Source organism: Erigeron canadensis, chromosome 5, assembly GCF_010389155.1.
Source record: "Erigeron canadensis isolate Cc75 chromosome 5, C_canadensis_v1, whole genome shotgun sequence".
In the NCBI taxonomy this organism is placed as follows: domain Eukaryota; kingdom Viridiplantae; phylum Streptophyta; class Magnoliopsida; order Asterales; family Asteraceae; genus Erigeron; species Erigeron canadensis.
Genome location: NC_057765.1, coordinates 41,545,819 through 41,558,547, shown reverse-complemented (window position 1 = coordinate 41,558,547; position 12,729 = coordinate 41,545,819). Strand labels below are relative to the sequence as shown.

The window sequence follows — 12,729 nt, the reverse complement described above, 5'->3', positions numbered from 1 at the left end:
TGCCAAAACTCTACAAATACCAACGCTATATAACCAATTCTCTTTCCCATTAAAAATACCATTTCCACCACTATTATTATACGAATTGAGTGACCAAATCGGAAAATACTTTCCTGAACCATAGTTTACATATTGTGTCATAGAGCACACCTTAAAAGCCCATTGTGACTAAGCTGATTGAAAGTATAGTGTCATAAAGTACTTCCAAATATTTAGTAGTTTTGCATTTATTTTAGCGACTAAGCTAATGCATGACTTTCAATCTTATCTTTCTTATCAGGTATTAATCTGTCCATACCACCTCATTCCAATGGTGGACATGGCCTCACTCATAGCACAACAATATGTTAGCGTTACTATAGTCATCAAACCCTGAAATGCCGAAAAGTATTGTTCGGTCCTAGAACATGTAACATCTAAAACTTAGACATGGTCTCACTCACAGCACAACAAAATGTTACACACTTTACTTAATTCTAAGGCAACATTAGACGAGGCTTTGTTTTATCAAAAAAAGATGTCATAAAAGATAAAAACTTGTATACTAATCTCGACAACAGTTACTATCAATCTGCATAAACAGTTAAACACCGACAAACTCGGCAGTCGGCACCTTCCACAACATATAGCTAAGCGATCTGATATTGAACATAATAAAATATGAGATTGCTTTGGACATAAACTCAAGTAAAATGGGGTTTAATAAAAGAGCTTCAAATCAATATAAGATGAAGCTCTAACATAAGCAGTGTCTAAAAACCTATAAAAGAATACATTTTAGAGACATTTAATGCCCATCCCATAAAACAAAAACATAGAGCTCTAAATTATAAGTCTGTACTCTTTAATATTGCTATACAAAAAATAATTTAGAGCTTTGAAACGACTAAAATCCATACACTACAGTCAACCCTATGTCCCTATATGTTTGCCATTTTTAAGGTACCAAAAATGTACATATAAACATATGTGTAACTATACTCCATACCACCACCACTTTGCAACATATAAACCAAAAAACCACTAAATAGGAAGATCAAAAATCACTAATTTAAAAGATTCTCAAAAAACCAGAATGTGATGCTTACTTATTTAAAAGCAGCGACATTTAGTTAGATGCAAACCATCTTGGTGGCATTGTGTGCAACACTTTCTTGTTATGCTCTTCATTATGCAAATGCAAGTTCCTCCTTTATATCTTGCACAATAGCATATTCAACAATGTCACAAATGCCATAAATACGACACAATAATTAGTATAACATCATTAACTCACAATCTACTATAATTTTTTTAAGCGATAAAATTGGGTGTGGGTCAACCATTCATCCGGGCCCCATCCAGCCTGTTTTTAACCTTGCTAAATGTGACTGGTTACTACGAAAGTTCATTTTGACCCATTTCCCATCAGCTGAATATATGAATGGATGACCTGTGATTAAGCCGAAGCTTGCAATGAGGCATCCTACTAAACCAAAAAATGACATGTTTAGTCAATAATAAGCCTTAAGTGCTTTATTACCTTCTATTCCTTAAGTGCTTTATTCATACCTAAAGTGGATAAATCCATCAAGTTTTGGCTGAAAAAAATCCTTTCTATTTGCTCCCCTGCACCAATAATAATATATATATATAATCTAAAACAGCTACTAAATGCATACCTAACAACCCGTATTCATTTTTTTCCCGAGCTTGAAAGGTTAATCTCAATAGCCTCTCGTTTATCTTCTATCTCTATTCCCATTTTGTGCCTTATTTGCTTGCTTTCGCTTCCGGTTTGGACAACCCTTAAGGAGTTCAATCATTTTACTTTTTCAATGGATGAAAAACGTCAAGATTGTTTGCTATCGCTTCTGGTTTGGACAGTCCTTAAGGAGTTCAATCATTTTACCTTTTCAATGGATGAAAGATTTTTATCCATCATTGAACCTGCAAAGTATAAAAAGTATAAACAAAACCCATATCTAATATATATATATATATATATAAAGACATCATAAAACTTAATCACAAAAACCAAATCTATATATATAAAAAAAACTTGTATCAGATCTATATATCAAGAAACAAAGCTTTTAGCAACTGCTTAATTAACTTACTTGTATATAGATGATGAGTATTGTTCTTTCTATCAATTAGGGATCCAGATTTCTGATAGTCAAAGATTATACCCACTGCCGACCACAAGTTTTACCCAAAAATCCCTAATTTCAAACCAAGAACAACCAAATTAATTCTTTTTTTAATCGGTAGTAAAACAAAAAGAAAAAGAAAAAAGCCTTTAGAATATTACCTTTTCATCATCATCTTCATCTGCTGCTGACTTATAGGATTTTCGAATCCAGATTCTTGACTATTTTTAATCTACTAATTATTACAAGTCCACAATAATAAATCTAAATATATCAAGAAATAGAAGAAATAAAGATTTGGTTCAAATCTAATTTTGACAAATACCTTGATTTCTATCATCATCATCATCCTTTATTTCTCTACATATATATCATCATCAGAAGTTGCTTCACATGCCTATATCCTTTAATCTTATTCTTCTTCTTCTCGAATTCAAGAAAAAAATAAACAAATTGATTTATAGATGTATGTATGTATATGGATACATATACAGATGTATGTATATATATAGTTTATATATTTACCTCCAAAAGTTGGATTAGAAAAAGAATCAAAGAACAAGACAGAGATGAAAGAAAGTGGTGCAAAATAAGTTTTTTTTAGATCTGATGATTACTTTATTTGGCCTTTCTCTCTCCACTATCCCTTTACTCTCTTTTTTCTCACTTTCAAAATTCAAAAGACCCGCCCATTTTACACACACACTCTAAACACCTTGTAAAACATACCACTTGATGTCATAGTTCCAATGTGGCATCCCTCTTTGCTTGACAACACAAATTTGTGATGTCACTTTGGAACTTTCCTTTAGTATGAAAGGGGGGATATGTAGGCTTTTGTACCTTTGTCTTTATGCCCTTGGCTCTTTTGTTTTTCTAGTAGGAAAAAGTGAAGTAAGAAGTAGGGCATAGAACAATGAATGAAAATAGGAAACTTGCATTTCTCGGTCATTCCCATCCTTTTTGACTTAATTAGGAGTTCCAACGGCCAATTATGCGACAATATAGGCTGACTGAGGAAGTGCGATCAATGGTAGATTCCACACTTGGGTAAAGACAATTGACTTTGGACACGAACCAATTTAAGTTATTCCAGCTACAACACAAATAGACGAATAAAGAAATATAATACCATCATTAATAAGTATTTAGTTTTTTTTACCAGGTGCAATCCCAAATAAAGACCGATAATTTTTGTTAATAACTTTTAGGAAAAGACCTTAAAATAAGTCTCTGCTAAAGTCATAAAAAAAATTGAAAAACACTAAATACAGTTTCAAATGATGTACTTAACTTGTATAAAAAAATGTGTATTTTGATATCAAACTTTTACCTTTGAACTTTATGGTAAGTATATCACTATTTTATAGACTTTACTACACCCCGGGCTTTATTTAACAAGATTAAAAAAATAGGACCAGCCTTCATACCTATGTAGCACCGAAACGGATACGGCGACGGGGCACGGAATACAAAATAAAAAAATAAAAATATATTAATTTTATATAGAAAGACTTGAGACTTGAGATTTTATGTATAATTATAGATATGTATAAATTTATAATATATGTTTGATGTTGACCGGTGATCACGGATTAAATTTTTACGACTCAACTTTGGAATAGAAAAATCCTGATGGTGATCCTCAATTGTATAATGTAATTGGTTTGTGTTTGGGGTATGCATAGTCACAAGATGTTAGTCGTTTTTGGAATAGAATAAAACTCATTGAAATTCTAATATTAATTAGATTCGGTATAGAAGTTAACAGAAACGTTTCGGTATATATGGAAACTTCAAGGAAACGTTTCAGACGAGTTTTTGTTCCCATGGAGTTTCCGAAACGGTTACACCTACCTGTTTGGAGTTTCAAATATCTTTGAAACATGTTTTAATTATGCTTCGATATGATATATTAATTAGGGTTTAATTAGAAAAAGTATATATATGAGATTGCCCCATTATGATTAAGATCACACGATCGAGTTCGTATCTTCATTTTTTTTTCTTCTATTAAAGCCAGGCCGCCGAAATTAGTTTTTATAATCCAAATAAAAAAGCCATCGATCCAAAAAGATATGATGATGATATCTCATGTAGCAGCCGATGATGATGATGATTGTTCTTCTTCATTATTCATGCGTTTACCAGACGACATGGTTCTCGATATACTAAGAAAACTAACCGATTTAAAAACCTTATGTGCTCATCCCACAAATTTGGTTGAAGTCAATGAAAGAGTACTTTAGAGGTGTCAAGTCTCTACGTATCCAACTTCTTTCTTTAGCCAATGTTTTTGCAATGATAGGTTTTTCTCTTTGTGCAAGTGGAAAGTCAAGTTCAGTAATACAAGACTTGATGCGCTTGTACTTCTTTCACCCACGTCAATTTTTGATGGAGGATCGGTAGTTAATGTTGAAGCACCAAAAACATTCGTAACAGATTTGATATGTTCTGCCGTATGTTACACGCAGTTTGGAGAGATGTATAAGATGTCGATGGGTTGCATACTGGATCTTCCGTTGTTGGAAAAGATTTACATTACGGATTCTGGTAAAAGGGGCACGGTCTCGTTTAGTGGTACACAAATTACTGAGTTTAGAAAATCTCCAGAAACTACGATCGGAATGGATGGTAAAGAGTTTAGGACAAGACTTATTTGTGACCTCCCGTCGTTGGAATTGGCAATTTCATGGTATGTGATGAAAGGGGTAACTCTAACTATATATACGAGAGAGAAAGGATAACTTTATGAGCAATAATATTATTGAGGATTCTGACTCTCCTCAGGACTCTCACTGCCTATAAGGACAACTTCTTCAGAACTTCTTCGTCATATCATCAATACTTTTTATAATTTCTTATTACTTAAACATTAAATTAAATAACTATTTATATTAATTAAAAAAAATACAAATAGATTAATAAAATCTAAAAAGTATAAAGTAAAAATAATAAATTAAATTTAGGGGCTAAATTGATAATTTTCAAAACTCAAATTAATATTGTATACATGTATTATATTTTAGGGGTAGAATTGAAAATTGTTTAACTATTATATAATATATGCAAATGTTTGTCATCTTCAATCCACCTGCAATGACCACATACAGAAAACTATATATATACTTCATATACATATATATGTATCAAAGCAAAAAAAAAATATAAAAAAAATAGAAGAAACCAACCATTGGCCCCACAAGCAGAACGTCTTCCAACTTCTTGGTGGAGAACAACACAAGGACGCAAATGCAAGGACGATTGATGTTTATAACTCGTCCGCGTCTTCGCCATTTTGGACGCTCGCAAAACGGTGCTATAAGCATCGGCCTAATGATTGTGAAAACAAAGAAGAAGCTGCCTATAATGAAGCCATGGTTGAGATTTTTAACAAGCATAGCAGCTTATTATTAGAAACTACAACATGATAATGTTAGTTAATTGCATTCTTTGAATTCCTATATATATGTTTTTCATATATATATATATATATATATTAAAACAGTAAGAATTTTAGCATTCTAAGTCATTCTCTTCAAGTCAAAACTATGCTTAGATATTGCCACATGGGATAAATCTTATGTGGCATCTCCATGTTTTTTTTTTACAATACTAATCTTATTTATAGAAAATTTAAAATACAAAATATAAAATAAGCTAGATCGTATACCAAAAGCAATCTATTTATGGGTCGATCAACATTAATTTGGCAAAAATATTACATTACAAATCCACTATATATTACTAATTCCTTATATTTATTAGAATTGTATGTATTTACGGTTTTACTTTTTAGGTATTTATCATAAAAATAGACTGGGTTTTGATATAAATTTGTTTGTAATTGTTAATTTTCATAATCTGTTGTAGGATATTAATTTGAAAAATTGAATAGACGTACTATTTTCTCCGTAATTGGAGTTTGAAGCAAAGAAAAATCACTATATGAGAGTCCTGCATATACTTGATCGACTTGAGGGCGAGGTATCTGATTGACACTTCTTAAAAATCAATATTTTACTTATGTATTATCTTTGTCTAAAGAGGTCAAATTTAACCTTGGACATAGGTTGGGTTTAAGATCTATCAGACGGTCGTTCTTTGTATCTTTCTCATCTCACACATATCAACATCACTAGGAAACAAAAAACAGACGCACAACTTTATATTCGAAACTTTTATTTTAAAAGCTAAAACATTTAAGCATAGAAATTAGAAAATATGAAGAGAGTTTTCACTACCACTCAAATATCATAGTTAATTACACGGTATTCGTATATCGTATACCTATATTTTATCTATACAGGAGCTAAAATAGGTTTGGTCAATTATAAATTAATAGTTTAGTTATGAATTAATTTTTTTTGGAGATTTAATTTTTACCTTTTATATAGGGTATTATATATAATAGATATTTACCAAATAGTTAACCATTCGTCAATCTATATGTAGTCAGAAGTTTCAATCTTCATGAATTGGAAATAATGTACTTTATATGAAGCAATAGACGACAGTAGAGGTAGCAAAACATGTTGGTCCAGAGTCCAAATATTAATTCTTGATAATATTTTTTGGGCGCTCCAATATATCGAATTCACGTCTTTCAACTTGACATGTAGGTCGACACTTCATTGTTTTATTTTGTTGGCCTAATTCTATGTTGCGGGTATTTGATCAACTATAACAATGCTTTAAAGTATAGCCAAAGTCTTTAATGCCAAATTTCAATATGAATTTAGGTTAATTTCTATGTTATGGAGTTCACATTACAAAATTTTATCATCGAGAGAACATTGTGTATGGAGATCACTATTTTTTTCATGTTTCATTATATAGTTTATTATATAGCTTTGAAAAAAATCCGCACATCGTGCGGAGAAAAAACCTAATATATATATATAATATATAATACGTCTGGACCTAGCTAGCTAGTTGTTTACTCCAAATTAACTTCAAAATGGTGAGATATATAATGCATCTAATTAACATTCTTTGATATATAATTAATGCATCTAATCAGAGGCGGTACAAAAAAAAATCTCACAGAGGGCAAAATTAAAAAACTAATATAAAGTAAATTTAAAAGAGGGCAAAATGTTAAAAATCTATAGAAAAATTTAAAAAATCTACAAAGATTTTAAAAATACATAGACAAAATTTAAATTTTGAGGGGGGCAATGGACCCCCTTGGCCCCCCTTTAGTACCACCTCTGCATCTAATTAACATTCTTTGATATGTTTTTGATATGTTTTCATTGTGTCCCTTCAATTCATCAAGAACTAGCTAGTAGTCTTTGTGGTGATATATCATCTGTTGATCGAACATTGTTGCTAAGGATTTAGGATTAGTAATAAACTCTTTGAAGATATAATGCTATGTGGTTTTTCATGACACTGAAGAATTTGTGCTGAAAGTATATAAACACCCTCGGTACTACTAATTAAACTTCGTAATCATTCTTAACAAGTACTCATTCGTAAGTATATATACATGTTTGATCAGTTGCCTTATCTTGATGCTGCTCGAATGCTCGATCATCTCGCGTATATGTCTTCAAAATCGATCCATGAACCCCACTTACTGACTTACTCGCTAACCTAGCAAGGTAAAATGTTAATAATGTCATAATTATGTACTCAATTTAAGCAAATTAAACAAGATAGGATTAAGGACTACATTCTTAATTCATTAGGATACCATCTAAACATACATACATATACGTGTCAATGTCAAACAAATAAAAACTTTTCACCTTGACAAGAAATCAACTCGATTACTCATTTTTTTAGGATCTAAATATTAACTCAATCTTTCTAAGATATACTCTTCTTGACAAAAGAATCAAACCGAGTTGAAACCAAAGACAGTGACACTCCATATTAACTATCACGATTGAAATGGTGTTTAGTGGTTGTCACCAAAACTTTTTAGTTTGATATACAGTGGAACCTCTATATATTAATAATGTTGGTGATGAGATATTTTATTAATTTAATGAGTTATTAATTTATCAAGTGTTGATATATAATAGTTTTTTTAAGTTGAAACTAGATAAATTGTTAATTTATCGAATATTAATTTATATAGGTTTGAGTGTATACTATTCCAACAATGCTTGAAATTTCTTGTTTTGTTCGTGTCCAACCTTTTTTTGTGTGTGTGTGAACATTGGATGGTATACCCTAATGATCGAATGAAAGTCACCATAAAGATTAGAAAAATAACCTTTTAATAACCCACAAAATAGTATCTATATTATCTAATAAAACAAATCATTCATTTTTTTCTTTAAACTTTCTTTCTTTGAAAAACCAAATATTTTCTTCTCCTTTATTCACTAATTTAAATATCTCCATCTAATATACCTATAGTATCCTTAATGAAATAATATACAGTATAGATCTCCAAACACTTAAAATAACTACAATATCACATTTAACATCAACTACTTTTACATTCACCATCGCCGCCTCCATCACCATCTCCACTGTCGCCCCCACCACTTCCGCCATCACACCCCACAGCGCCGCATTGCGCGGACATAAGTCTAATAATAATAGTTAATTAAGGTAAAACCTAGAATTAAAACCTAACCGTTCTCAAACCGAACCTTTATTAAGGGGTATGAGATATTATTGGGCTAGTGCCAAATTGATGTTGGTTACTTCGTTTACAAATTTTCAGATAATTAAGTGCAAAAAACACGTGTCAAAGATTATATAACTATGTTATATATCAACTACCACCGTACCCACATTCTCAGCTCTCCAATATTATAGCCCACTTTCCTAATCTATATTCTCTATCGAATTCTATATAGCATCCAAATTCACTTCATTCTCACCTTTTTATCCGGCGAAGTTTCCGATCATCGCCGGCGCACCCAAAATTCACCGCATATCTCTGACTTAATTGATCTCGTCTCTATACACAGACATGAATCCCGAGTAGTAAGTCAAACTCTAATTACTCTTGTTTTGACCTCAAATTCCTATTTTTATATATTATCTGCTTTGATCATGTTAGATCTATGCAAAACTTATGATCAATTTTGCTTCAATTTGTTGATTTTTGTATGATGATGAGATAGGGTTTTATTATTTTTTAAAAATTTGGGGGTCTTTAGTTAAATATAAAATTAAGATAATCTGAATACGATCTGTTGAAATTGGCTATGCTAATTATATGGTTTGTTGATAAAGTTTGAATCTTTATTCGAAAGTTGAAGTGGGTCCCTTGATTTTGTTAGTCTTTTATATATTATTGTGTTAAATTAATGATTTTTGTATGAATTTATGTGCCGTTATGGATTCTTACGAAGAACTGTATGTATATATTTTGTGGGAAGATGAATATTTTGAGTTGAAGTTGAAAATCTTGGTCTGTGTGACTTGTTAGCTGTAATTGGAGTTTGGAGCTATAAGGTTGGGTTTGATTTCAAACTTGTAGATATATATATTTTTTCCTATCTGGATGTAATGTTGATGCGAGTTACATATTGATGCTTTCTTTTAGGTAGTAGGTTTCGACTATACAATAGTTATGTACATATTATAGATGAGATGTCTAGTGTGTCTGTGGATACTTGTATCTTAATCTAATATTCGCTACAGATAGTGTTGTGTTGGCGTTTTCTGAAAATTTGGAAAAAGTTTTTTTTTTTTTTTTTAATTTATATAACATGTATCATCTATACTACAACAAAAGGTACCTAATCCTGGTATAAGCGGGGAATTGGGATTGGGTTGGGGGGTAAGATGCAGACAACCTTACCTATTGAGGGTTAAGATCTCTTGATTTCAGATCTAAAGTAGGAACCCTCTCTCTAGAGGAAGAAAACTCAACTATGGCCTACAAAGTTGAAAAGACTCAACTATTGTATCATCTATACACTAGTAAAAATTGTATTGTAGATATTCTGCACGTAATTTCTTTTATTTGTAGCAGTTATTTTTGGCTTCTAAAAACTAATAGTTATACTTTTATTGTAGTGACTATCTGTTCAAACTATTGCTCATCGGAGATTCGGGAGTCGGGAAATCATGTCTCCTTTTGCGTTTTGCTGTAAGTTCTTCGCTTTACTTTTTTGGGTTTTCTCTGGTGGTTAACCAGGATGCTTATTATATCTGTATGTGTACGCTTTTTACAAAGCAATTTGTTTTGTATTGGTGCTCATAGTACGCAGAACATTATTTCTGTCAATATCCATATATAATGGATCCTAATGATTTCGCGTTGGCTAGCTAACCTCAACGTAAAACATTTGGTAATTGCAAAAAGTATTGGGCATTCTTGTGGAAATAGGTCACATGCCTATTTGTGATTAAACCTGAAGTTGAACTTAAAAATTATGCTCCTTGAATAAGTTGGATAAACCTAACAACAATATCTGAATTCGTATTATAAATAGAGTAAGATATCAATGATTATAGTATCATTTATGATATTTGTGTTTTCTACTTATAGCAATTAGGTAACCATTTTTATACTTTTGAACTGCAGGATGATTCATACTTAGAAAGCTACATTAGCACCATCGGTGTGGACTTTGTAAGCAAATCTTGGTTAAGCTTTCAGTTTAATGTGTTTCCTTTTTAATAGAAACATGTTTTTAACTTATCATGATCATTTTTGTAGAAAATTCGCACTGTGGAACAGGATGGGAAAACAATTAAGCTTCAAATCGTAAGCCGTTAACTCTCGTTTATTAGATATTTTTAAGTCATTTAAGCTGTACTAGAGCATATATCCGGCATGATGCTTCATATCCTATAATTCCTTATTAAGCATATACTCTTTTCTTGCTACATTTATGTTTTATGTCGCCATTCTTGTGCCTACAGTGGGATACTGCTGGGCAAGAACGTTTTAGGACCATTACCAGCAGCTACTATCGTGGAGCTCATGGCATCATTGTAAGTCATAATATAATGCTCTATTGGTCATTGCTGGGCATTTGTTTGAATGGCGCAAGCTATGGGACTTTCTTTAGCAACTTTTCCCTTGGACTTCTCCTGCAGGTTGTTTATGATGTGACAGATCAAGAAAGTTTCAACAATGTGAAGCAATGGTTGAGTGAGATTGATCGATATGCTAATGAGAATGTAAACAAGCTTCTTGTTGGCAACAAATGTGATCTGACATCTCAAAAAGTCGTGTCATATGAAACAGGGAAGGTAATGATGCAAATTTGTTGTGACGTCCTCATTTTTCCAATGAAATTGATACATATGGTTCAACTAAGAGATTAATTGACATAATGCTTTGTAGGGAACAAGGTAAAATTAAGTATTGAATCAAAAAAAAAAAAAAAAAAAAGGATAAAGAACTTTACGATTATCATTGGACATGGCAAAAAGGGAAGTGTTGAGGTATCATAGATTTGGCATTTTGTTTGTGTGTGCAGGCTTTTGCTGATGAGATTGGAATTCCATTTCTTGAAACAAGTGCCAAGAGTTCCACCAATGTGGAAGAGGCTTTTATGGCAATGACTGCTGAAATTAAAAACAGGTACCTTTTTTTCACTTCATATTTTTCTGGATTCTGAATTCATATAACATGTGTACTTAAAAGAAGTCATCTATTCTTAAAGTGATATGTGATTAAACATAATTTGCTCGGCTATTCAGGATGGCAAGCCAGCCAGCAATGAACAATGCTAGACCTCCAACTGTTCAAATCCGAGGACAACCAGTGAACCAGAAGTCAGGTTGCTGCTCATCTTGAAGAGGATACACATTTTGGTGGTCAATGTTCCGACAGTATGCATGTTCGTTTCCATTCATGCAAGCTTCAGGGTCGTGTACTTATTGATCACAAAATGTTTCTTATCCCCACATGACCACATCCCTTTGTTGAAACTTCTATTCTTTTCGATGTAAACTTAAATCAGGGCTTGTACAAAGTAGGATAAGATTGTTGAATGTCTATTATGTTTATACTGTTTTCCAACTTGCATCTTTTTGCGAGTTGTAATTTGGCAAATGTTCAAGATACTTTTTCCCTTTTATATCAACAACATTCCGTGTGTTTATGATGAATACAAGTTAACCTGAGGTCTGTTTGACTTTTATTCTGGTTCTTTTTTCAGTATTTCTGTTTACTGCACTTCATTTTTCATTATTAGAGCCATTGTTAGTAGGTTTTGTATACATTATTCAAGTTACTGAATACTGATTATGTGGTATTTAAGTTTTAACTTTTGAAGAACATTTCAATTTTAATAAAAAATGCTTACCAGACGTCAGATACTGCTGTCTTTCTATATTCCAGTTCAATTTTGACTATGAAAATGTTGCTCCAAGTACAGGAATATAAGCAAAAGACCAAGACCCCAAATTGTATCATCTGTCATTCATATTTCATGGTTTACTGCAAGTCTGCAAGTACATCATCACCTCTGTTTTGACAGAAAAATGCATGAGAATAATGCAGACAGCTGAGATTAAAATTGCACTTGGCAGATCTGGTCTTTTACTAAACCTTGCAGAAGAAAATGGGAATATCCATTTCATGGTTTATCGCAAGTACATCATCACCTCTGTTAAAACAGATATATTCATCAGAATGATGCATACAGTTAAAATTAAAACT

At 31.9% G+C, this 12,729-nt stretch overlaps 1 protein-coding gene across 1 annotated transcript; it reads left to right on the top strand.

Annotated features, from left to right (window-relative positions):
- Positions 1-8,878: 8,878 nt before the first annotated feature.
- On the top strand, positions 8,879-12,208 carry LOC122599186 (ras-related protein RABD2c). Its single transcript, XM_043771648.1, has 8 exons — positions 8,879-9,086; positions 10,128-10,200; positions 10,639-10,686; positions 10,774-10,821; positions 10,980-11,051; positions 11,157-11,312; positions 11,543-11,646; positions 11,766-12,208. The coding sequence occupies exons 1-8, from the start codon at positions 9,073-9,075 to the stop codon at positions 11,860-11,862; spliced, it is 612 nt and encodes a 203-aa protein (XP_043627583.1). The 5' UTR covers positions 8,879-9,072; the 3' UTR covers positions 11,863-12,208.
- The last annotated feature ends 521 nt before the right edge of the window (positions 12,209-12,729 follow it).